The sequence below is a fragment of the Lepidochelys olivacea genome (assembly GCF_965140295.1).
Source record: "Lepidochelys olivacea isolate rLepOli2 genome assembly, chromosome: 2".
Taxonomy (NCBI): domain Eukaryota; kingdom Metazoa; phylum Chordata; order Testudines; family Cheloniidae; genus Lepidochelys; species Lepidochelys olivacea.
Window position 1 is genome coordinate 72378564 of NC_140412.1, and position 26739 is coordinate 72405302.

At 41.0% G+C, this 26739-nt stretch overlaps 1 protein-coding gene across 3 annotated transcripts in view; it reads left to right on the forward strand.

Moving 5' to 3' along the window:
- The window catches only part of PXDNL (peroxidasin like), a 283093-nt gene that overhangs the window by 158273 nt on the left and 98081 nt on the right, over nucleotides 1–26739 (forward strand). For 2 of the 3 annotated variants that reach the window (XR_014710245.1, XM_084619291.1), the window contains exons 5-8: nucleotides 7604–7675; nucleotides 9409–9480; nucleotides 13702–13871; nucleotides 22638–22755. Coding sequence is in view for 2 of the 3 variants with exons in the window: in XM_084619291.1 (XP_084475417.1) it covers nucleotides 7604–7675; nucleotides 9409–9480; nucleotides 13702–13871; nucleotides 22638–22755 (432 nt within the window). In the remaining variant the exon portion in view is untranslated. Of the gene's footprint in view, nucleotides 1–7603; nucleotides 7676–9408; nucleotides 9481–11349; nucleotides 11432–13701; nucleotides 13872–22637; nucleotides 22756–26739 lie in introns of those variants that run through there. The other variant, XM_084619292.1, reaches the window with a different exon arrangement.

The window sequence follows — 26739 nt, forward strand, 5'->3', positions numbered from 1 at the left end:
AGGAGGAGCCAGCAAGAGAGTGATGCTGGCAGAGCAGCTGCAGAAAGCAGTTCAAGCAGTTCAACCAATGAACACAGATGATGTCATCAGAGCGCTTTCTGCAGTTTTTGCTCTGGGCATTCTCTCCTCTGTGCTGATTGGCTGTATGCTCCAACTGTCCACTGCTCATTCCTTCCTCTCTCTAACTCCTTCCCCCTTTTTTCCTTTGTATTTCTATGTAGCTAAATCTCCTCCTAACATAACCCCCCATGAAAGGATTCCAATAATAAAACAAGAGGGACATACTCATATCTCTAGTATGATATGTGCATCCATCACATTGTTCACTCTGCTTGTGTTCTTTCCTTTTCCTTTCCCTTTGCCTGTCTTGTCTATTTAGGGTATAAGTCCTTCAGGGCAGAGATATTCTCTCATTATGTGTTTGGGTGATGCCTGGCAAAATGGGGCTCCATTCTTGGCTTGCCCCTAAGCACTACTATAATAAATATGACTGATAAGCATAATAGCAGCAGCAGGTTTAAATTTGTAGCGTATTATACTGGACATTTTCACAAGTATATTTTGGAATAAAGAGTTTAAGACCTGTGCAGAGTGTGCATGTGTGTTCTGAATTCCACCCTCAGCCCCTGCAACTGATTTGATGTGTCCCTAAATTTTCCTATATTTTGCCTCCAGAAACACAAATTTAAAAAGTTTCAGAGTAGCAGCCGTGTTAGTCTGTATCCGCAGAAAGAAAAGGAGTACTTGTGGCACTTTAGAGACTAACACATTTATTTGAGCATAAGCTTTTGTGAGCTACAGCTCACTTCATTGGATGCTGTAGCTCACGAAAGCTCATGCTCAAATAAATTTGTTAATCTCTAAGGTGCCACAAGTACTCCTTTTCTTTTTACAATTTTAAAAGTGTGTTTGTCCTTATCTTTAAACCTTAATGCTGGTATTTCCACACTCCTGTAATTTTTCTGTTGGTCTATGATGCACGCAACTTGCTTAGAAGCCAATGATTTTAAACAGCTGCACGCTTACTGAGTGGGAAAAATAATTCTGTTTTCTCCTTCAATTTCTGTAAGCTAGCCTATTAGTGGCTGACAGTTCTCCTTGAAGCTGTACGTGGCTGTAGTCCAGAAATGAATTATAACATAAAATGGTAGTTACAGGCTTAGAGAAAACAATGTTAGTGCGCTGGCAGCTGTGATCAAAGCTGTGTCTAGTTCTCTGAGAGGTAGAAATCCCCAGGTGGCAATCAAAAGTTTCATGGAGCAGGATTTACAGGCTGGATTCATAGTGGGCTCAGGCCAAACAATAATATGCAGCAGAACTCAAAATCTTTCACAGGCAGAGTATATTCTTGATTCAGAACCTGAGGTACTGGGACTTAACCCATTTTCCTCTGTTAATTAAAAAGAAAAAAAAAAAGCACCTAAAAATCCAGAAAGCATTTATTTTCTACTACTAACAAAATGTACTTAAGGATAATTTGTTTAACCTTTTGCATGCAGGTATGTATACTGGCTGGGGAACATATATCTTCTCTGGCTAGGTTTTCATTTCTGGAGTAACACAGTTTATCATTATTGAGGAGATCAAGTGAACAAGCTCTTATTTGTTCAACCACCAAAGAAAGCATGTCATCAGGTCAGAGCACTGGTTTAGATGAAGGACTGTTTGCTTTTGATGTATTGGATAACTTTTCTGAGGGTGAAAGATAACTCTTCCTGCCTTAGAGTATCTTATGGTAACTCAGAAATATGATTGCAGGTGCCAGAAATTTGTAACAATGTCAGCTGGACCATTTTGATTTGGGATGACCTAGTTTGAGAGCTTCAAATACATTTACTTATGTGGACAGTTTCTTGACATGGTATACGGCAAATGTTAGAAATATACAACCTGTGGTCCTATATGTCTGTGTAAATTGTTCATAGATTCCAAGGCAAGAAGGGACCATTGTGATCTAATCTGACTTCCTGTGTAACACAGGCCATAGATATAATTCCTAGAGCAGATCTTTTAGAAAACAACCTCCAGTCTTGATTTAAAAACAGTCAATGGTGGAGAATCCACCACTACCCATGACCAATTGTTCCAATGGTTAATTATTGTCACTGTTAAAAATGTATGCCTTATTTCCTCTCTGAATTTGTCTAGCTTCAACTTCCAGTCACTGGATCTTGTTATACCATTCTCTGATAGACTGAAGAGCACATTATCAAATATTTGTTCCACATGTAGATACTTACAGACTGTAATCAAGTCATCCCTTAACCTTCGTTGTTAAGGTAAATAGATTGAGCTCTAAGTCTATCACTGTAAGGTGTATTTTCTAATCCTGTAATCATTTGTATGGCTCTTCTCTGAATCCTTTCCAATTTATCACCATACTTCTTGAATTGTGGGCACCAGAACTGGACACAGTATTCCAGCAGTGGTCACACTAATGCCAAATATAGGGGTAAAATAACCTCTCTACTCCTACTCAACATCCCCCTGTTTATGCATCCCAGGATCTCATTAACTCTTTTGGCCGCAGCATCAACCTGGGAGCTCATGTTCAGCTGACTATCCACCAAGACCCCACATCTTTTTTTCAGAGTCACTACTTACCAGGAGAGAGTCCCCCATTCTGTAAGTGTGGCCTATATTCCCACATGTATACATTTACATTTAGCTGTATTCAAACACATTAGGAGAGATTGTGTTCAGTTAAGGGACTAAGGACCCTGCTGGAGTAAAGATACGAATTGCGTCACACCCTGTCCTAATCTGGCTCACTGTGGAGGATTTACCCTTGGGAGAGGGCAGGCACTGTTTCCAGCACCACCCTAGTATAGGATTTACATGGGAGAAAGGCAGTTATGTCTGTTGGGAGCGCTGTAGCTATAAGGTGTCCATATTTCTAAAATCAAACCTCCAGGAATCGTTGGTGGAAATATTTTATTTTTTATTTTTTTGGAGAGGGCAGAGAGTTTGCCAAATCCACAGGTGCTCTGGTTCCTGTTTTCAGTCTGCACTGCCTGGGTTGAAAAAACTCCACATGGAGTAACAGAGCAGATGAAAAAGAGGCTGAGCTTTGCCTATACCACCTTCAACCTTTTTTTTCCTCTTGCTTCCCACCACTCTGTTTAGGGCAACAACCAGTGCCACCCACTTTTTGGGATGCAGTGGCTACCAAGTGCTACTGCAACCTCCTCTCTGGAAATTTTCCACCACTTGGAGCCCTGTACACTGGTTATTGCCAGTGAAAGTGAAACTGTGTATTGCTAAAGAGATTTAAATAGTCAAACAGAAACCTGAAAAAGGCTGCCATGACAACTGTGGATTGTGGATTTTTCCAATTCAAGTATGATTTAAAAATAGCAGTGTAAAATAGGAGACCAAAAATCTGGTACAAAAAGTCCAATTGTAAAGTTTGAATTTTAGTATTATTTTCGTAAACTTTTATTTATGATCATAAGATGACAGTAGAGGTCTTTCTATTATTCAGTGCTAATGGAAGAAACATCACTAGGTGTTTGCCTGTGTCTAGCAAATGGTCATGGCAGCTGTAGCAAGAGAATAAACCAAAGTGAAAGCCCTGAAGACTCCTCTCTCCAGGGAAACCAGGTAGATCTTGGCGCTCAGCCAACGTTTGATCCCTCTTACCATGGGATCCATTCACACAATACTCCGAGTCTCTCTGTTCCCTTTGGGAGTTACAATATCCCTCACTTCCCGGAGAGGAACTCAGGCTTCCTCAGATGCCCAAGGACAAGGAGAAAGAATCAGACCCAACCCCATATTCTTTACTTGATGATTACAGGCAGTTCCAGGACCTATTAAGGAGGGTTGCTGAGACTCTCCAGATTTCTCTGCAGGGGGTACAAGAGACTCCTCAAAAGCCCTTGGACATTCTGCATAGTGAAAGGCCTAGGAGGTTTATGCTGCCCTTTAATTAATGGAGCTTGCTAAGGTCATCTGGCATACACCGTTCATTTGTGTCTCTAAGAGGACTGAAAAGAAATACGACATGCCAGCCAAGGTAGCAGAATTTTTATTTTACCAGATCCACTCTGTTAGATAAGGATGTTAAACATCTAGACCTATTGGGCAGGAAAGTTTTCACTTCTATCAGCCTTTTCATATAGCCAATTGCCAAGCATTAACCTCAAAATACAATTTTTGTCAGTTGCTCTAAGTTAGTGGAATAGATGGACAAACACCCACAAGAGCACAGATCACATTCTGATTGAGGAGGGTAAATTAATCACCAGATCATCTCTCCAAGCCTCTGTTGATGCAGCAGAAACAGCTGTTGTTTCAAGGGCAATGGCTATTGTCACGCATTGAGCATCCTGTCTTCATTCCTCAGGATTCTCTGGGGAAGTATAATCTACAGTGGAGGATATGTCTTGTGAAGGGAACAACATGTTCAGGAATAAAACAGATGAATCTGTACACTGACTGGGGGATTCAAGGGCAACCCTCTGCTAACTGAGGATCTACATTCTAGCGCCAAGGAGGAAGTACCACAGACCTCAGTCATACAAGCCTCAGACAGTGCCTCAACACTTCTACCACCAAAGGGCGTATAAACCTCCATGGAAGTGACAAAAGCTGGAGCAGGGTACACATAATGCTTCCCCTTCTTCCAACCGCAACCTCCTGCTAAGAAATATTTTTGACGGTACTTTCAAGAGCTGCAAAGCACTCCAAATACCCCATTCATCAATCATGAACCCCAAGACCCAATTTGGGAGTCGACTGGCCCACTTTGCCCAAACTTGGTGGGTGATAACAGACAGATGGATTGTTGACATAGAATCGTAGAAGATTAGGGTGGGAAGAGACCTAGTCTCTAGAGATCTAGTCCAACCCCGTGCTCAAAGCAGGACCAACACCAACTAAACCATCCCAGCCAGGGCTTTGTCAAGTCGGGCCTTAAAAACTTCTAAGGATGGAGATTCCACCACCTTCCTAGGTAACCCATTCCATTGCTTCACCACCCTCCTAGTGAAATAGTTTTCCCTAATATCCAACCTAGACCTCCCCCATTGCAATTTAAGACCATTGCTCCTTGTTCTGTCATCTGCCACCACTGACAACCGCCTACCTCCATCCTCTTTGGAACTCATCATACATCATACACTCCGGCTGTACTATAGTATTCCTCTGCTTTCCCTCCACCCCCAAAAATCCCTTCCCTGTTCCTCTTGAGGGACCACTCTCAGGAGAGGATGTCATTAAATAAGGGAACGTCCTCCTCCTTCAGGGATCTATAGAGAAGGTCCTCTTCAACATTTTACTGAAAATAATTTCTCATTGAAAAAGGAAGGGAGGATGGAGACCCATCTTAGACCTCAGACAACTCCTTGTCTTTATCTGAAAACTGAGGTTTAAATGGTCACACTGGCATCAATAATTTCCTCACTGAACAGAGACAACTGGTTCTCAGCTTTTGATATGAAGGATGCCTATGTCCACATAGACCTCCACCCCTCACACAGAAGGTTCCTGAGGTTCTCCAAGGACAGGCACCACTACCACTATAGGGTACTCTCCTTTGGCTTTGCAACAGTACACTTGTAGGTACCCTTCATGCTATCAGTAGTAGCAGCTTACTTGGAGCACTGCAGGTCATCAGTTTTTCCCTATTTAGTATTGCTAGCAGTGCCTTTAAGTCCGCACCCACGGTATTAAACTTAGAAAATGCATGCTTGGGGCAGTTCAGGTCATATTTAACAATAGTATAAAAGAGTCCACTAGAAAATAGTACATAGCCAACTGGAAATATTTATCAGTTATCAGATAACCCCTGAGGACTCTGACATGCTGACTATTTTAGAATATCTTCTTTCCTTAAATACCAAGGGTGTCTCACTTACTTTACTACAGGTTCATTTGGTAGTATCAGTGCCTGTCACTGGATCACTTGATGATTACCTGTTCTGTTCATTCCATCTGGGGCACCTGGCATTGGCCACTGTTGGAAGACAGGATATTAGGCTAGATGGACCTTTGGTCTGACCCAGTATGGTCGTACTTATGTTCTTATGATAACAACTCTATCTTCACCCATCCTGTAGCAGTACTTTTTTGAAAGGCCTGGTTATAACCGTTCCTCCTGTGAGTAGGTATACTCTGATGTGAGGCCTGAATTTTCTCCTCTGAGCAGTAACAAGACCTCCATTTGAACCCTTGGCTTTTTGGTCCTTATCCCTCTTATCCATGAAAGTCACCTTTCTAATTGCCTTCACCTTAGCTATAAGGGTGGTGAACTGGGACCCTTCAGGGCGATCTGCCATATACAGTCTTTCAACAAGGATAAGAATGCTCTGAGGCTACATTCTAAGTTTACTCCTAAACTGATCTTGGATTTCCATCTAAATCAGACAATCCACCTATCTCCATTCTTCCAAAAACTGCACACAGGTGGCCTCTCTCCACAGACATCCACTGAGCTGGAGTGTTTTACCTACAAAGAACAAGACCATTTAGAAAATCACCTGCACAATTCGTATCATTCACAGAATGGATGAGAGTGGAAACAGTCTCCTCCTAAAGACCTAAAGGATTTTGGGGTGGATTCTGTTGTGTTAGAAGTTGACAAACACCCCTGCACTACAGGGTCTGAGAGGTCACTCTACTGGAGCCCAGACCACCTCTGTAGCCTTCATTCAAGACATTCCTATTGTTGAAATCTGTAAAGTAGCTACGTGGGGTTCAGTGAATGTCTTATCAAGACATTGTGCCTTTGTGGATGCTTCTGAAGATGGTGTCTCTCTCAGTACAGTCATACTCCTTTCAGAAGTATTGCAGAGGTCCTCACAACCTTCTCCTCAATAAGCACTGCTTGGCAATCACCCACAATGGAATACACATAGGGACTAGCACTCGAAGAAGAAAGAGAAGTTACTTACCTTATACGAGAACTAGAGTTCTTTGAGATGCGTGATCCCTATCTGTATTCCACTACCTGCCCTGCTTCAGATCCTAACACATGCTTCATGGTAGAGAAGGAACTGGAGGTAGGCGGTCTGCACTGCCCTTAGGCTTTTGTCTGGGAGCACAAGGAGGAGAAGGGTGCAGGAGCAGACTTACAGACTCTGCTAGCAATACTCTTCCAGTTTCGGGCTCAAGGAGCTCACTTGCACCCTTAGTGGAGTACACATAGGGTCCACACATCTTGAAGAACTTCAGTTACTGTACAAAGTAAGAACTCTCTCTTTTCACTGATTCTTTGTCCTTAATGCAAATGTTACTGTGTTTGGCCACTTGTTACACATCCTTTTTCTGTTGTTTAGCCCAAATGAGTTTCATTAAACAGTATAATAAGTTCAGCAGGCATTCTTCTGTTCAGTTACAGACGGTGATGGCTTGGAGCCACTACCTGCTGGTAGACATCAGCTTCACCTCTTCTGTATCAGTGGGTTCTTAGATTGGCACTGTGAACAGCAGGGAAAACGATTGTTAAAAATACATGGATTTCCTGTTTACAGAGATTGTGTTCTGTGGGCTTGTTGGGTTCTTTCAGCATTTTCAGCCAATGCTGCTGATTTCCTTTCTATCCAATTTCTTCACAATGTCCAGAAAAGATGAGATAACTATATTGATGGTCTTTCCACAGGTATATTCACTTCAATCAAATAGAAACAGTCAAGCCAGAAACCTTCAGAGACCTCCCAAAATTAGAAAGATTGTAAGTGCTGGTTGGGCAAACTTTTCATTAGTTCTGTGTTCTTGATTTGTCTTCCTCATTCAAAATCTGACTTACCTAAATAAATTCTGTGCCCTTTTATCTACAGAAGTGCTGAAAAGTAGAGGAAATTCTGTAATAGTCACCCTAGTAAGAGAGTAAGATTTTGTAATGTAGATTTCCTTCACAAACCCTCCAGCCAAGAAGAACTCTTTCAAGTCTGAATTGTATTTTCAGTGAATTGACTTTAGATCTCTCTGAAAGTGAGTTTAGATGTCTTTCAAGTAACAAAAGACATGATTTCCATCAAAACTCCAGAATTCTGTTCTGTTGCAGAATCTGTTTGGCATGATACCTTTAAATGTGACCCATTTAAGGCTCATCTCCTCTGTGGATTTACCTCAGTTACAGCCATCAGTTGCCAGACCCCTCTCAAAGCTGCAAACCTGTAGTGTGAACAGGCAAAAGCTACTTCTACACTGCACTCTTCTGTTAGTGGCTTGTAGAGTATGTAGTCCAGTAGCTCCCCTAGCATGAGTTTAAGTAGCAGTGATGACAGTGAGGTGTGGCTTAGGTGAGTAAAATACAGACTTGCCCTGAAGGGTGTAACCTACATGGCTTTCTACTCACCCAAGCCGTGCTCTCCTGTCTACACTGCTATTTTTAGCCATGTAGTGTCCCACTGCCTCCCAGCTGCTAGCGCCTTTCCCCATGGCAGGAAAAGACTCCAGTAGCTCTGGCAGTGGGGAGGAATTGGAGAAAGACTCCACCAGAGGGAAAGCGTCCAGCAATGGGGAAAGGCTCTGCCATCTCCCTACTGAGAGAGCCCTTCCCCGCCAAAGGGACAGAGTGCAGCAGCTCCCCACTACTGCAGGGAAACTCTGTCAGGGATGGAAAAGCTCTTCTAGGGAGAGCTGCTGAATCTTCCCCCTCCACCCCCCCGGCCTTCCCCCTGCCCGAGCCTTTCACTGACATGTGCAACTATACACCACAGTGTGGACACAGCCTGCTTTTCTCCGTGACTACACATTCCCTACATACCGCCTACAGTGGCGTGTAACGTAGACATAGCCAAAATGTCACAATTTCTGCCAGTGGAGATTATGCTAGTTTCAAGCAGAGCTAAATGCGACCAGTGCAAATAGTTGCTTTGTCAATGGTTTGCATTGGAGTGGCTACATCACTTAGTGATGGCACTAATCTAGATAAATCCGCAGGGTAGAGAAGGCCTTAAATAGAAATGAAAAAGATTATGCTACATCACTTACCCATTGCTGACACATAACCACCTCTGAATGGGGAAACATTACAGTTGTTTCACAGTAAGTCTACACAATGCCTTAGAACCAAAAGTGAAGCATGAGTTATCCAGTTGAAACCACAGGAGGAATTTATACAGGAAGTATTTAATTACAAAGTTTGAATTTGATCAGGATACCGCTATTCTTGTGGGGAAACAAAGGCCATTAGCTATAAATGACTCAGATATTGCTTTTGTCATCTGAAAGAAATATAATCAATATTTATTAGTAACCTGTGGTTGAATAATAAACCCCTCCTCCCTTAGCCTTAGCTTTTATAAAACGACAACTTTACTAATTTGTTAATATTATGCAAGGGCTTTTTATTGTCAGATTTTAAAATATACAATGCAGAGCCATGTTCTTTGTAATATATTAATATCTAATTCTGCAAAGGAATCTGTCAGTTATTAAGGCATATCTTCTGTTCCTCAGATTTCTGCATAACAATAAGTTGTCTAAGATCCCAGCTGGAAGTTTTTCTCATCTGGATTCACTAAAGAGACTGTAAGTTTTGGAAAATAATTTTGTAAATAATGATACTCCTGTTCTACTGCAAAACTGTGTGAACTGTGAAGACAGGTTTTTAATTAGGTTAGTTAAATGAAGACCACAGCTTTCTTATAATGTGGTGTTGGCATGCTTTTCACCATGGGACAGAGGAAGTGACATATTGTACTGTGTTTGTTCTAATGTTTCATAAGAAGTGAAATGTGAATGGAAATTAAAAGAAATTCCATAAGACACAAAGCTGAAAGACAAGGCATGGAAGGGGAGAACAAGGCTGAAGAATGAGAAATGAGGGTGAAGGCAAATGAGGCGAAGGGAAGGAATGTGGATAGCAGTTACTAAATATGGAATAAGGGGAATTAAGACTAAATCAGGACAGAATTTGGTGACTCTCAGTTAATAGAAATGGATGTCCTGTTTGTAGACATGAGAACCAAATGGTCCATTTAATTTTATATGCCTGCAAATATCATGCATTCTGTTCTTCCATGTCCTATTTGGCCAGCAAATGGACATACATTTTTTCTTAGAGAGAGTTTTCCATGACTAATAAAACATTGGTTAAAGTTTAAGGAGCCTCACATGGTCCTTTCTTGTCGCACCTCCTGCCTTTTCCTTTTCACATCTCATAATCAGTTAGAGAGCTACAGGTGTGAGACTTCGAAACTTAAATTTTACCCCTCTTTTTGCTTTTTGTTCCTCAACTGTAGTTACTAACCAATGATGTCTCCAAAACCAGATGTGGAAATTCCTGCTTCGGGGTTCAATCCTATCCCCCCTTGAATTTGGTGGGATTTTGCCTCCTATTTCCATGGGACCAGGACTGGGCTCTAAACTCTAAAAAGTCTCCAGGCCATAAGGATTTATTTGAATTAGCAAATTGGTCCCAGTTCAGCAAAGCACTGAAGTACAGTCTTAGGTCCATCCCTATTCAGTAAAGTATTTCAGCACATGCTTAAAATCAAATAGGTCTTTAAGTCCCAGTGGAGAAGTACATGCTTAAAGTTAAGTAAGAGATGATGGGCTGTAACATATGTTTAAAATTCAGTAGTTGTCAAAGCAGTTTGCTGAATTATGGCCGAAGAGAGAACATTTGCAACTTTACTGTCTTAACCTTTATCCTTGAAACTGTGAGGGTAGGTCTATATCACAATTAGACACTCGCGACTGGCCCGTGCCAGCTAACATGGGCTTTCAGGGCTCGGGCTGCATGCCCGTTTAATTGTGGTGTAGATGTTCTGGCTCAGGTTACCACCGAAGCGCTGTACCCTGCCACCACGCAAAATCATAGAGTCTGGGCTCCAGCCTGAGTCTGGCGTCTATGTGGCCATTAAACAGACCCGAAGCCCGAGCCCCACAAGCCCAAATCAGCTGTCAAAGGCCAACCATGGGTTTTTAATTGCTGTGTAGACATACCCTTAAAGTTTACAGAAGTAAAAAACAGAGCCTAGCTCCTTAGTTTGCTCCTTACCAAAAGCTAGGAACATAAGAACACCAAGGAAAAGAGAACACCAACACCGTATGGTTCATCAATGTGTTCTAAGTGAGTGATGCTAAATGAGAAATTGAGGATTCATATGACTTGGTATTACTAATACCTCCATAGGGGCCTATTCTCCTGTCAATATGTGAGTGTAATTCCTTTTGGTGATGATGGGAACTATGTATGTATACTGAGGTGAGACTATTCTCTGTAGTGTTTTGGAACTAGATGTGCCATTTACACAGAAGCCAATTGCCAGCTTACAATATTGATCAAAAAGAGTGAACATTGAAATCATTTCCAGGGAAACACTTTGATTAGTTCAGTTGATTTTTTTTTTTTTTGTATTTGATTCCAGAATTCTGAAACTCAGAAATAAACAGCTACAAAGCAAGTAAGCCTGCTACTCCTGGTGGGCAGCTAAAGAAAAGGAGAGAGCCGAAAGGGCCACACTGTTACAGAAAGGTGCTTTAAATGTGTTTATAGGCTTAATCTGTTTACCTTCAGAAAACCTCACCTTTTAATAAGAAAAGAACCATTTGAAAAATAGCTTTCGGGGGGATGGTTTTATAGAATAAGTGGCTAAGTTACTGTAATCATCCTGAACATGTTAGCATCCCTTAAAGATGAGAGAGAGAGAGAGGGAGGGCTTGTCTACACTTTTATACTCATGCTATAGCAGCAGAGCTTCACTGGTGCAGCTGTGACACTGTAGCACTTCAGTGAAGATGCTGCTGGGTGGGCTTTGCCCACCTCACAAAGAGATGATAGCTATATTGACAGGAGAAGCCCTCCCATCAACAGAGTGCTGTCTACACTTGGGGTTAGGTTGGTATAACTGCGTTGCTCAGGGGAGAGGATTTTCCACCCCCGTGAGCAACGCAGGTATACCGACATAAGTTGCTAATGTACACCAAGTGTGTGTGTGTGTATGTGTGTGTAGGTAGGGGGTTGGGATAGGGAAGGACGCTCCATTAGTTAGGGCATTAGCCGCAGTCTTGGGAGACCGGTATTCAATACCCTGCTCTGCCACAGACTTCCTTTGTGATCTAGGAGCCTCAGCGTCCGTATCTCAGCTCCTCTTCTGTAAACTGGAGATAATAGTACTCCCCTAGCTCACAGGGCTGTTGTGAAGATCAGTAGGTTAAAGTTATGGAGGCACTCAGATGATGGAAGTCATTTAAGTACCTGAAATAAATGGAAATCAATATTCCTTTCAAGTTACAGCAGTTGACCTCATCATCATGACATATTCCTTGCAGTTGAACAATCTAAAATGCAGTATGTAGCAGGCTCTGAATGTATTGTGTGATGATAGAAGGTTAAGGGCAATAATCTGACACTAATAACCAAATAGATATTACAAGGGTGTTTTTTATAATGTACAGGTTAGAAAAAAGAGCCCCTAAAAATTTTATTCTTTGAAAAATTGAATCCCAGAAATATGATATACCCAAGATAAAATAAGGAGTACTTGTGGCACCTTAGAGACTAACCAATTTATTAGAGCAAGATAAAATGTATACATGCATTCAAATACTATCTTAGAAACTGAGAAAACATCATGAAAACATTACAAAAACAACTGTACATTTCAATGTCCATGGCTGTTAGTTCAGTCATGTCATTTTTAAAGTTTATAGGAATGGCCATACTGGGTCAGACTAAAGGTCCATCTAGCCCAGTATCCTGTCTTCCAACAGTGTAATGGACCTGAAGGGTTCAGTTTTCAAATTCCTGGCTGCCTCTGTCTTTAAATAGTGTGAGTTTTTTGAATGGCATAATTATTAATGTTACTTTTAGGACCAAGCCTTATTCTAGACCATGGTTGTCATATAAGTGAAACCAACACATAGATAAACCAGATAGTTGTTGTTTTTTAATAAAGGCATCCATTAGTTACAGCTAAATGAGTCATGTGGCGGTTCAGTTAGGTGGATCTGTGTTGGGAAGGAGCGGAAGCATATTTCTAGAGGACCCAGCAAAACATTTAAACCACATACGTAGTTTTAAACATGCACATGAATCCCATGGAATTTCAGCAGAAGCTTACGGTGGAGTAGGAATGGTCTTAAGCACATTATTTAAGTGCTATGCCAAACTGGGGCCAGAGCAAGGTGTAAGGTATAGTAAGAGGTCCCTGAGGACACATGGGTCTCCCCACACCCTGCCCAGAAATGCTGCTGCACCCAGCTGTGACACTACGCAACAAACTCCTTTTGTCACTGAAGTGCTGGGAAACAGATTATATCCTGCAACTGTGTACTGGTGTGGAGAGAAAGTTATCCATGCATCCACTTCCCTCTGTAGTGTACTGAGTAGGGACAGCTATAGCTGATCCCTTCCTGTACGTAGCCAGATTTTCTAATGGATATTTGCACTGTGTGGCTTTTAATGTTCTGTGCTGAATTATACTGGAGCTGAAAGGCAGTTGACTGTTGTTTTTGAGATTACCTTTTTATTCCAACATATTGAAGACACATGATTTTTGAAGAATAGATTGTAATATTGAGCAGGGAAGGAGGAAGGAAGGAAATACAAAATGTAACAAGCCAGAGATTTTTACTGTGTGTGCATATGTATGTATGTATGTGAACACACACAGATTATCTATTTAGTTATTTTGAAGGAACTACAATAGCATTAAAAGAGTAAAAGTGATGTTACATATAATCAAGTTGGCGACTTTTTTAATGTGCATTCTAGACACTTGTTTTTATTTCATGTATGCACAGACGCCTGGACTCTAATGCCTTAGTTTGTGACTGTGAATTAATGTGGTTGGCTGAACTAATAAAAGAATATACCAGGAATGGAAATACTCAAGCTGCTGCCACCTGTGAATATCCCAAGAGACTTCAGGGCAGGTCTGTTGCATCGTTAATAGTAGAAGAATTCAACTGTGGTAAGTTAAGTTGGCTGCATGCATCTTTGGAGAGAAAATTCTTTGTGTGCCTTCTGGCTTTAAGCCTACAGGTATCTATTTTTATATATTATGGAAAATAAACTAAAATTATTTAATTTCATTAAAATGTCATTGAAATGCTTAAAATATGGGTGCTTTTGGTTTAGTCAGAAGGCCTTTAAAATGAAGAACTATTGAAGTCTTTGATTATGATCAGTTCTTTTCCCCGTAGAATACATCTTAAAGTAGAACCTTGCTAAACTAGACTATGTGCATTCCCACAATTAGCATGCAGGAAATAGTTTCTCTGCATTTCTCTGCAAAGATTTTCTAGAATAGGTTGTAGTGAAATCTTATATTACTACAACTTCATTTTTTTTAAATCAACTGCAATATACTAGTGAGTATTATAAAGACAGAAAACTAAACTATACTCCAAAAATAAAGGCATGAAGTACATTGTATGATGGTATATTTGTTGTTGTGTGTGTGCAAATTAACAAAGTTCTCATGTGTTATCACTCAAAAACACCAGGGACCAATTTCTCAGTCTGAGTTAACATTGTTTATACGGTAGGGTGCCAATCCTGCAAAGATTTATGCCCTTGCCTCTCCATACGCACAGTGCTTTTAATGGGGTTATTAATAATGTGTAAAGAAAAGGACATCAATAATTATTTGCAGGGTCTTGGATTTTGTGTGTATGTGTTGTTCAGTAGAGACTCCACAGTTAAGTTTGCAACGATACTTAATTTCTCTGTGGAAAGTTATGTCTTGGATTGTATTTTTCTATCAAGGAATGTCAGTTTGAAGACATGGTTTCATGTCATGTTTTAAAGTAAATTCAGACAGAGAAATTTGTTTATGTAGTGTTTTCTAAGTGTGAACCAAATGCTGGAGATATCTGGAAAGAGAGTGGAATTCCTCCCTTCTTGCAAATAGGCATAATAATGCAGTTCAAGAGGAGCATTAATGTTTTTTTTTTGTTATACTGGCTGGGGCCAGCATCCCCCCAAAGCCCCACGGTGTGGTGTTCTATCTGTCAATCCATCTCGCCCTTCCTCTTTCACCATGATAGTAACGATGTCCATGGTAATAAAAGGAATAATTTGCATGGGGAGCCATTATCTGGTCATGTTGGCCACATATGAACATGAAGGGCAGAAAAGCACTACATACTTATAATAATAATAATTAATAATACAAGAACTAGAAAACATCCAATTAAATTAAAAGGCATTGGATTTAAGGTGGATGAAGGAGATTTTCTTTTTCAGAATGTATATAAGTTATACTGTGAAACTCTTTGCCACAAGATATGACTGAGGCAAAAGAACAGGATTTAAAAATAGGATTAGACTTGTATATTAAGCAATAACATTTTATTCACTGTTTCATTTGGTAGAAATAAAATGTTGTAAGAAAGATAGTATAAAACAAAGCAGTAAACAACTGCTTAACTCATTACCTGTACACCTTTTGTAGGATTATTTTAATCTTGATTGTTTAACTAAAGAAAGGGACTTGAGGGTTGAATGTAGTTTTATAGAGGTTATTAAATACCCTTAACTATAGCAACTAATAGCATAAGATATCATAAGGCAAAAATAGTATTAGATTATGATTTGGCTAACAAACTAAAAAAAATCTATATAACCATTTTTTAGAATTAAATCACACAACCATAGTAAAAATAACTCATACACAATCACTATGACAGGTTTCAGAGTAGCAGCCATGTTAGTCTGTATCCACAAAAAGAAAAGGAGTACTTGTGGCACCTTAGAGACGAACAAATTTATTTGAGCATAAGCTTTCGTGAGCTACAGCTCACTTCATCTGATGCATCTGATGAAGTGAGCTGTAGCTCACGAAAGCTTATGCTCAAATAAATTTGTTCGTCTCTAAGGTGCCACAAGTACTCCTTTTCTTTTTACAGTCACTATGGTGGGAAGTTGACTTTGTTTAGAATTTTGACTAAGAGTTCCTCAGTATAGGTCTTCACTTGTGTCAGCTGGTTGTCAACTCTGGCAGTGCTAACGCAGAAGAAACACAATCCAAAGCTAGATCACAAAACAATGTAGTCAGTTACTTACATGCCAGTTCAGTCAGGTCTCCTTCCCAATTGATCTATAGTAGTCACCCTTGTTACCTATTTCCCAATAAATTATATTAACCCCAGGATCTGATTAACACTCCTAACTAACTAAAATAAACACCGAAACGATTGTCCATGAGGTAAACCCTGTCATTAAATTTTATAGTATTTTGCCCGGAGCTGTATCACTCAGTTGACTTCCGTTTCATAAATATTTTAATTACAAAATTAGATTACATCATGTTTCCCCATTTTACTACTGTATCTGGCACATCAAACATATCAATATTTGATATTTATTTAATATGTTTTTAATTCATTCATTCACAGACACGGAAAAAGGGAAAGTTGCTAGTTGCAACAGCAGTACATTCTTGTGAAAGGTTGCAGTAACTCTGAGTTTCTTCAGGCAATTGAAGAAATCTAGGCATTACACCTTGATGGTTTTTTTTATTCTCTTAGCCCTCTGTCTTCACGAACAAGGTCAGCTCCCAGACTGCTGCGCTGGGCAACACAGCATGGGGAGTAGGTGGCCAGCCCTCTGTGGAGAAAGAAGTGGTTAGGGACTGTTTAGAAAAGCTGGACGTGCACAAGTCCATGGGGCCGGATGCGTTGCATCTGAGAGTGCTAAAGGAGTTGGCGGTTGTGATTGCAGAGCCATTGGCCATTATCTTTGAAAACTCATGGCGATCGGGGGAAGTCCCGGACGACTGGAAAAAGGCTAATGTAGTGCCCATCTTTAAAAAGGGAAGAAGGAGGATCCTGGGAACTACAGGCCAGTCAGCCTCACCTCAGTCCCCAGAAAAATCATGGAGCAGGTCCTCAAGGAATCAATCCTGAAGCACTTACACAAAAGGAAAGTGATCAGGAACAGTCAGCATGGATTCACCAAGGGAAGGTCATGTCTGACTAATCTAATCGCCTTCTATGATGAGATTGCTGATTCTGTGGATGAAGGGATAGCAGTGGATGTATTGTTTCTTGACTTTAGCAAAGCTTTTGACACGGTCTCCCACAGTATTCTTGTCAGCAAGTTAAAGAAGTATGGGCTGGATGAATGCACTATAAGGTGGGTAGAAAGTTGGCTAGATTGTCGGGCGCAACGGGTAGTGATCAATGGCTCCATGTGTGGATGGCAGCCGGTATCAAATGGAGTGCCCCAAGGGTCGGTCCTGGGGGCGGTTTTGTTCAATATCTTCATAAATGATCTGGAGGATGGTGTGGATTGCACTCTCAGCAAATTTGCGAATGATACTAAACTAGGAGGAGTGGTAGATACGGTGGCAGGTAGGGATAGGATACAGAGGGACCTAGTCAAATTGGAGGATTGAGCCAAAAGAAATCTGATGAGGTTCAACAAGGACAAGTGCACAGTCCTGCACTTAGGACGGAAGAATCCAATGCACCGCTACAGACTACGGACCGAATGGCTTGGCAGCAGTTCTGTGGAAAAGGACCTAGGGGTTAAAGTGGACGAGAAGCTGGATATGAGTCAACAGTGTGCCCTTGTTGCCAAGAAGTCCAATGGCATTTTGGGCTGTATAAGTAGGGGCATTGCCAGCAGATGGAGGGACGTGATCATTCCCCTCTATTTGACACTGGTGAGGCCTCATCTGGAGTACTGTGTCCAGTTTTGGGCCCCACACTACAAGAAGGATGTGGAAAAATTGGAAAGAGTCCAGTGAAGGGCAACAAAAATGATTAGGGGACTGGAACACATGACTTATGAGGAGAGGCTGAGGGAACTGGGATTGTTTAGTCTGCAGAAGAGAAGAATGAGGGGGGATTTGATAGCTGCTTTCAACTACCTGAGAGGTGGTTCCAAAGAGGAAGGTTCTAGACTATTGTCAGTGGTAGAAGATGACAGGACAAGGAGTAATGGTCTCAAGTTGCAGTTGGGGAGGTTTAGGTTGGATATTAGGAAAAACTTTTTCACTAGGAGGGTGGTGAAAGACTGGAATGCGTTACCGAGTGAGGAGGTAGAATCTCCTTCCTTAGAAGTTTTTAAGGTGAGACTTGACAAAGCCCTGTCTGGGATGATTTAACTGGCGATTGGTCCTGCTTTGAGCAGGGGGTTGGACTAGATGACCTCCAGAGGTCCCTTCCAACCCTGATGTTCTATGATTCTATGTTCTAGTTTTCTAAAAGGCCTTGATGCCTGGGCAATTCTGAAATAGTAATAACTGATAATGCAGGGGACCGTAGTTACACCATTTGTTCCAAGAATACCAAGCCTCAGAGAAAAGTTGTCTACCTGTGGTTAGGAAGTAGCTTACTTTGTGGGCAGTTTATTTCACTGTTGTTCATTACAGAGTTTCTTGCATTTCCTTCCCAAGCATCTGGTACTGACTGCTGTCTCAGACAGGATACCCAGATAAGGAACCACTGCTCTGTCCAGATATGATCATTCTTGTGCAACTCCTGAGGGAATTCTGCCCAAAAAATAAAATTTTTATGCACGGTATTTTAAAATTCTGCAAACTTTATTTGTCAATAAATAAATGTGGAGTCTCCAACGTGGCACTGGGGAGCCATGGGCCACTGGCTGCATGGAGGTGGGAGATCACCCTGCAGCCCAACCCCCAGGACATAGACTCAGCGGTGAGACTGCACCCAACCCAGACACAGCGCAAGGGCCGGGACTGCCCCAGAAACACCTTGGGCCCTGCCCCTCTATGCTAGGCACACCAAGATAGCAAGCAAGAGGGACTAAGTCTTGCATGCATGCCCATCCCTGCCCCCTGATCCAGATGTGGGGCAAGCAGGGTCCGCCCTGCAAGATCCAAGTGTGGGGGGAATCCAGGTGTGGGGTGAGAGGGCTTTGTGTGAGGCAATCTGAGTGTGGGTGGCTCGGGTTTGGGGGGCATCTGGATGCACAGGGGCTCTCTGGGGTTTTCTGGGTGCAGGGGGGTTCGACTCTGCAGGGGGGTCCAGGTGAAGGTGGTTGGGGCTCAGCAAAGGGGGGTTGGGTGTGGGGGGATGGAGCTCAGCAAAGCAGGGGTCTGGGTGCTGAGGAAGCAGGGCTTGGTGGGATGGGAGTCCAGGTGCAGCTCATTGGGCTTAGTGGAGTGGGGATTGAGTGCGAGGGGCTCAGTGGAAGGTGGCTTGGGTGCAGGGGTGGGGGTCCGGATGCAGAGGGTGAGATTTGGCAGGATGTGGGTTCTGGGTGCCGGTCGGGGGAGCGGTGAGATGCATGGGGTTGGCAAGATGGGGGAGCAGGTCCTCATACAGTGAGCCCCCCCCCACGGCTGTGGAGTGATGGGGTCAGGAATTGGGAGAGGGCGTGCAGATCTTCCTGCAGTCAGGGGAGGTTTCTGGGGGTGGATCTGACCTGACCCCAGATGCTGCTTGCAGGAGAAGAGGCGCTGAGTCCAGCGCAGGGTAGGAGCCACTGGCTGGGGCATCTCCAGCCATCTCCCACCACTGTGATTTACCTCTCCGCTGACTGCTCCAGGAGCCCAAAACTACATGCCTGCACTTCTGGGGAGGGGCGTGTGATTGCTTTTGCAACTTCCCTTTGCTTCTCTGTCAAAGTCATTTTTCTGTAGGGAAGCAAAGAAATGTCCAGGGGACATGAATTCTGAGTGCACGCAGTGGTGCAGAATTCCTCCATGAGTACTGTGTTCTTATGTCCTGCAGAATGGTCTCTCTGTAACTCTTAATAGAAGGCAGAATCTGAATGACCCATCTCATCTCTATGGTTCCTCGAGGGTGCTCCTTGGAGCAATGTCAACTAGAATTTGAGTCTATGGATACCAAGATACTAGATTTATTGATTTTGAATTAAATATGTCTAACTATACTAACTATCTTTTAAAGATGTTTTTGTCTAGGTTAGTTTGGGAGTATGTCTTTGTGTATGTGGCTGAAAAGATATGATTAAGAGATGAAAAAAATTAATGGAAGGATTATAGGCAGCAGAGAAAGCTACAGAAAAATAAGCAATTTACTGTGAAAGTTGTAATGTCTGTCTGAACATCTGTCACTTCTAGATTTTAATTGATAAGTGAAGTATTCTGAAACCTTTAATCAAAAACTCAATTATGTTCAAATTAAATTAATGTAAAATGTTAAGTGATTAGCAGTGTAGTCTAATTTAATGCCTATTACTTCTATGTGCTTTTATGCTAGATTAAGGTGACCAGACATCCCAGTTTTATTATGGGAGTTTTAAGGTACTTACTGTTTCAAGATATTAAAATGTTAATTAAAATTAAAATTTCTGCTTCCAAAGCATGTTCTTCCATCCACCTCCTCCCTTGCATGCACTGAATCATGTAACTCAGAGAAAGAGCGAGAGAGAGAGCGCTTTTATCATTGTGAGCTATCACAGGGTGTCATGGAAGCAAATATCACAGCCAGAGGAAAATGAACATGACAATATTACATTTTAAGGAGTTTTGTTCTAGGGTGAACCAGACTGTACATATTCATGAATTTAGTCCCAATGTAGTGCCACTCTTAACTACAGCCTTTCTAGGCCATATCCAACTATCATACTATAATAGAATTCCTGTTAAGCCAATGAAAGTTTCCTTCAAAATGTCTGTGGTAGGATATGACGACTTTACATTGACTGGTTAATCTAATACCAGTGTCATCTACTAGGTATCTTACTACAAAATGGATCTGAATGAAAAACTAGTTTTGGGAAATATTTTAAAATTGTTTTCATTCTGATGGGTTTGGAATGGACATAATTTTGGTTTTAACCACATTTTTCATAATTTTTAAAGAACATTATTGAAAACACTATCATAATGGTCCACTGAATGCATCCAATGAAGTGAGCTGTAGCTCACGAAAGCTTATGCTCAAATAAATTTTAGTCTCTAAGGTGCCACAAGTCCTCCTTTTCTTTTTGCGAATACAGACTAACACGGCTGCTACTCTGAAACCTGTCATAATGGTCATCGTAACTTTTCATTTTCTGAAAACCTGGTTTTAGATAAATGTAAAATTTTGATATCATTTTATTAAAAACGCAAGACCTACATATAAATATATATATTGACATTTTTTTTTGTGAAGCCAATTTTTTAATAAAATTGAACAAGCTTTTGTTCAAAAACGTTGACCAACTCTGATTAAGACCCTTTCTGCTTTACATTGACTAAAATGGGTATGTTTGTCTCATGGCTGTGAAGCTTATGTCTGAAAGCATCAATACCAGGTAATGTATTGGCCAATATATTTCTGTAATACTGAAAGAGGAAAATTCTCATGTACAGGTTTTACAATCAGTAAGCTATAAAAAATAAGCAGGCAGTTAACATTAGTGCAAATGCTTGCAAAATGTTACTAACAATGCATATAAAATCTACAAGTATAATAATCTACAGGTAACCTGAACCCATAATGTCCTGCTATTTTAGAAACAAACTAATGTTCTGTAGATCTGACTAGAAATTGAAATCCCTTCCCATGATCAATTTTGTGTGTTTCTGAAATAAAAATCATCCCAAATCATGACAAAAAGTCAAAACTGCAATTTTTTTCACAAGAAGGAATTTTCAGAACAATTCAATTTTGGGAAAACTGAAACTTATATTTTGAGCTTGCCAGCAGCCTGTAGAAAGTGAAATTAACAGGACTCTTCCAGACAGACAGCTGAGGAGCTGACATCTGGATTTTCACAATGGAAAAATAAAATTCTCACAGCAAATTTTGATTGTGGGAAAAAAGGCATTTTCTGACAGAAAATTCCTGACCAGCTCTAGTGTACTGGCACATTTTCTTTCTAAACTTGAAGCATTTTCTCTTCTGTAGTAACTAAAAAAGTTTTGATTTTACAGACTATATAAACAAGAACATACATAAATAAATTCACCAAAATAAGAGAATAGACTAACCAGATCCTAGATCCTAATACTGAATAACATGTGAATGAGATTATGTAAATTGCTTGAAAATACAATGGTCACATTTTAAAGGTTGGGGTTTTTTTTCTTTTCCATTTTGAAAGATTCTACCAGTATATGAAAGATTATTTTTTCTTAAAGTGGGAAATACTGATAGAATCAAAAATCCTTCTCAGTCCAATAGACATTTTTCAATGGCATCCAGTATATATATATATATATATATATATATATATATATATATATATATATTTATTTTACATGTTTTACTGTTTTTTTAATTTATTTGTTATATATGGAGCTGTAAGAAAATACTCAGTACCATACAAAAAATCAGTCCTAAGGAGTTTATGATCAGAAAGTGAAACTTCTTTAAGGTGATTTTTATCATGTCTAGAGTCAATAATAATAATACAAAATGTCACTTTTCTCCCAACTATCGTTGCATCTTTCCTTTAGCAATTAACTTTAAAAAAGAATCATTGCATTATAGGTTCCTGGATGCAAATGTTGTGGAGTGTTTTAGAAAAACAGCATTTTTTGAATTTCTAAACAAGATAATTTACATTTACTAGGCACAAGTCAGAGTTTAAACAAATATTTTATTAATTATTTACCAACTGCAAAACTTAAGACTCGCACTAGCAAATCTGATTTCATGAGTGGGTGCTTAGTGTACGCTGTGTCACTTTCCCAACAAAACCTCTAGTCATGTTTTTAGATCATGTTGAAAAATTGTTTTCCTTCCAAAAGTCAGGATTAAACTTTTTGATGTCTTTTGTTCTTACCCTTTCCTTTTTCTCGCAGAGAAACCTCGTATTACTTCTGAGCCACGGGATGCAGATGTTACCCCAGGGAATACTGTCTACTTTACCTGCAAAGCGGAAGGAAATCCTAAACCCAAGATAATTTGGATACATAACAAGTAAATCTTAACCAATCATTGCAAATGTATACTAGTCTATTTTCAAATGCTAATTATTGTTAACACCTGGGTTTGTGGACGAGCAATCTAGAATGAGTTTGTGTGTTTTTTCTAGTCTAAGTCACTCTGTAGGAGACTGGTTATAAAAATTCAACACAATTTATTTTCAATGAAAATCATGGGGGAGAAAAGTTATTATTTAATACTTTCTTCACTGATCTCTATGCTACCTTGGCCTACTTTTTAAAAATGAGAGTGAACTCCAGGGTCCTTTAAAATGCCTCCTCCCTTGCATTTTCCATCAGAACTCCCCCATGCCTTAGGTGCAATGTGCAGAGGTTCATTTTCCAGATGAGGTAGCTGAGAAACAGAAAGTTAAAATGATTTGCCAGAGGTGACATAGGATGCTTGTGAGAGAGCCATAAATAGAACTCTGATCTCTACAGGTAGGTCTACACTGCAACTGGGAGTTCACAAAAAGAAAAGGAGTACTTGTGGCACCTTAGAGACTAACCAATTTATTTGAGCATAAGCTTTCGTGAGCTACAGCTCACTTCCTCAGATGCATATCGTGGAAACTGCAGCAGACTTTATATATACACAGAGAATATGAAACAATACCTCCTCCCACCCCACTGTCCTGCTGGTAATAGCTTATCTAAAGTGATCATCAGGTGGGCCATTTCCAGCACAAATCCACTGGGAGTTGTGACTGCAGCACATATTCCAGTAACCACAACAGCAGGGCTGGTGGCACAGGCTTGCCCTCAAGTACAAGCCCAGCCAGGACTTTAGCTATGTATTCAGGTGGCTAGCTTGTGCTGCTGCCTGTGTCATTGCACTACATTGCTATTTTTAGGCAAGCTTGCTCAGTCAAAGCTAGCTCAGGTATTCCCATATGTGTTGTCCCAGTTGCAGTGTAGACACAGCTTGAGGCACTTGATTCATGTTTTATCCAATAGACCGTAATGCCTCATGGAAATTGCTTCGGATATCTGTATTTAGTGAAGCCAACTGCAAAATCAGACTAATCATGCTTACTTACCCAGAGTGCTCTGAGACCTACAGATGAAAAAAACACTACGTAATATGAAAACATTAAGACACATTTTTAAGATGGTCTAACTAGAGCACAGAATGATTAAGTGACTTGTCTAGGAGGTATTATTGCCAAGTCTGATGGGCATTGGCTAAGAGTGTGAGTCCTTGTCTTCAGTCTGTCAGTTAATATGGAGAGCTAGTTGAAAAATGTTATTTTCATTCTGTGGGAAATTCTGAGATTTCAAAATTTGGTTTCAGGACAAATTGGAACAAAAAGTGAAAACAGTATTTGCAAAATAAAATATTCCAAAATATTTCATTTAATTTGTTATCAAAAAATTTCTATTTTATCATTTTGACCTTTATGTTTAAAACTTAATTTTATGTTGTCTTTAAAATTATAATATAATTTTAAAATTGTTGTACAAATTAAGTTTTAAACATAAAGGTCAAAATGATAAAATAGAAAGAAAAGATTTTATCCTTATTGAAATGAAATGTTTCAATAATTTCCTGACAAAGATTTTGGCTGAAGTGATATATTTTTGTGAAACATTTCAGTTTACTTGAATCAACATTTTAAGACAGAAAACTGTTCTGTCAGAAAATGTTCAACCAGATCGATTAATCTTTTATGATTTTTAGCACGCTGTGGCAGGCTGTACCTACTTGTGGTACTGCATACTGGTTAGGTACCTGGCTCATGCCTCACCCCATCTTTTGTGTTGCCTGCTGGTGGTTGCTCCAGTGCAGTGGAGGTCTCTCTTCTGGTAGACAATGACTAGGCACTTCGGCAAGTTCACCAGTGGAGCCAACCCCCTTCTGGGGAGGCGTAAGTAACAGAGTCTAACCAAATATATAGAAGTCCGTAACGCGTAACACTTTGTCAGGTGGAGTTGGCAACAACAAGGTCTGGCTTCAATGTCTTGGGGTTCCTCTTAACAATAATTCTCAGACGTCAAGAATTATAACATTCAAAAACCAGTTGGAGAACAATTCAATCTCTCTGGTCACTCGATTACAGACCTAAAAGTGGCAATTCTTCAACAAAAAAAAACTTCAAAAACAGTCTCCAACGAGAGACTGCTGAATTGGAATTAATTTGCAAACAGGACACCATTAAGTTAGGCTTGAATAAAGACTGGGAGTGGATGTGACATTACACAAAATAAAACTATTTCCCCATGTTTATTCCCCCCACCCCATTGTTCCTCACATGTTCTTGTCAACTGCTGGAAATGGCCCACCTTGATTATCACTACAAAAGGTTTTTTTTTTTTTCCTTCCTGCTGGTAATAGCTCACCTTACCTGATCACTCTCGTTACAGTGTGTATGGTAACACCCATTGTTTCATGTTTCTATGTATATAAAATCTCCCCACTGTATTTTTCCACTGCATGCATCCAATGAAGTGAGCTGTAGCTCATGAAAGCTTATGCTCAAATAAATTTTAGTCTCTAAGGTGCGACAAGTACTCCTTTTCTTTCTGCCAGAAACAATGACTCTCAGTTGAGTTCAATCAACTCTGCCATTAAATGATGGAGAAGAGCAGGTCCAACAGCATCTAGGACTCATTAGACAGATTCCTGACCCCACCCACTCTCCTTCTCACTGGGCTTTGACATCCTTAATCCCTGCGTAGCAGGTGAGGTTCAGTTTAGGGTGACCCCCTCAATCTGGGCATGCTAAGCACAGTTCTGCTGCCCTTTACTCATACAGTGAGGATCACAACATTTCATTACCCCTACATTCAAATACAAGAGTGGCTTGTCACCCCAAACCTGCCAAAATTGATCATTTTGGCAAAGCAGCTGTGCACTTCGGCAGAGTAGGAGTGTCTGTGCAAACATGGTCTGCTCCGGGAAGTCTTTTCCTCTGGCTCATCACTAGATGTCACGTGAAAGCTCATTCAGACCCTACGTACAAGTACAATATTCCCTACAAAAGAGTCTCAGCCAAACGTGCAAGCTACTGTGGGGTGTACGCCCTATCCTCAGTGCTTAAATGTTTCTATTCCCCTTTTCTCTGGGAGAAAAGGGTTTTTGTCCCCTTGCAAGAGGGGGGTTGGTAGTGGAGCCCAGACCCTCCCTCTCCACTGGGTTTCAGCCCAGGACCCTAGGAGAGGCAGCGATATCAAATACTGAGGCGTAGTCTCCCTCAGCTGCTTCCTACCACTTCACTTCCCAGTCTAGGGTGTGGTCAAAAGCCTTCCAAATGATCCACCAGAAGATGGAATGAAGAGTTGCCTAGTCCTAGGGAAAGACTAGTCCCTCCCTTGGGCAGCTGTCACTTGCAGTCTTCTCTCCTGCAGCCAGGAGTAATGCTGCACCCTTACTCAGGAGCTCCCAAGAGAGGTGTCTCCTCCTTTCCTGTCTGGCGCTCTTTTAAACTCCTCCGCCAGCTGGAGCATGCTCTGCAGGTGCAGCAGGGTGGAGCTACCTGGGCCCATAACTGCTCCTTAACCCCTTCTGTGGAGTTTACATACCCCATCACACATCTTTCCCCTGTTTGAATCAAGATAGGCTGTGCTGTGCATTCTATCTAATGATCGTGTATTTTTTGCCAAGTACACACTGATGTTTCTTTTCAGAAACGCATTTGAGTACGTGCTTAGTCCATCTCCGCATGTACTCAGGGTTTGTTCTTCAGCAGGCTGTCCCATATTCTTAAAGGAATAGGGGGTGGGGGCTGCCACAAGTATTCCCAAATATGACTGCCTCCCACTTCTCACTCCCCTCATCCCCCAACGCATGTCTACTATTACTGGAAGCAGCATGTTTCTCATTTTAACTCCAAAACTGTTCCCGGTTTCTGGGCAAGGGGCAAGAACAGAGAGAGATCTGTAGCACTTCTGCCTCTCCCTTCCGATAGCAACCTCCCCACTTTCTCCCAACTACCTCTCTTCTTTGGGTAGCTTATTCAACCGTTAAGATGTACCAGGT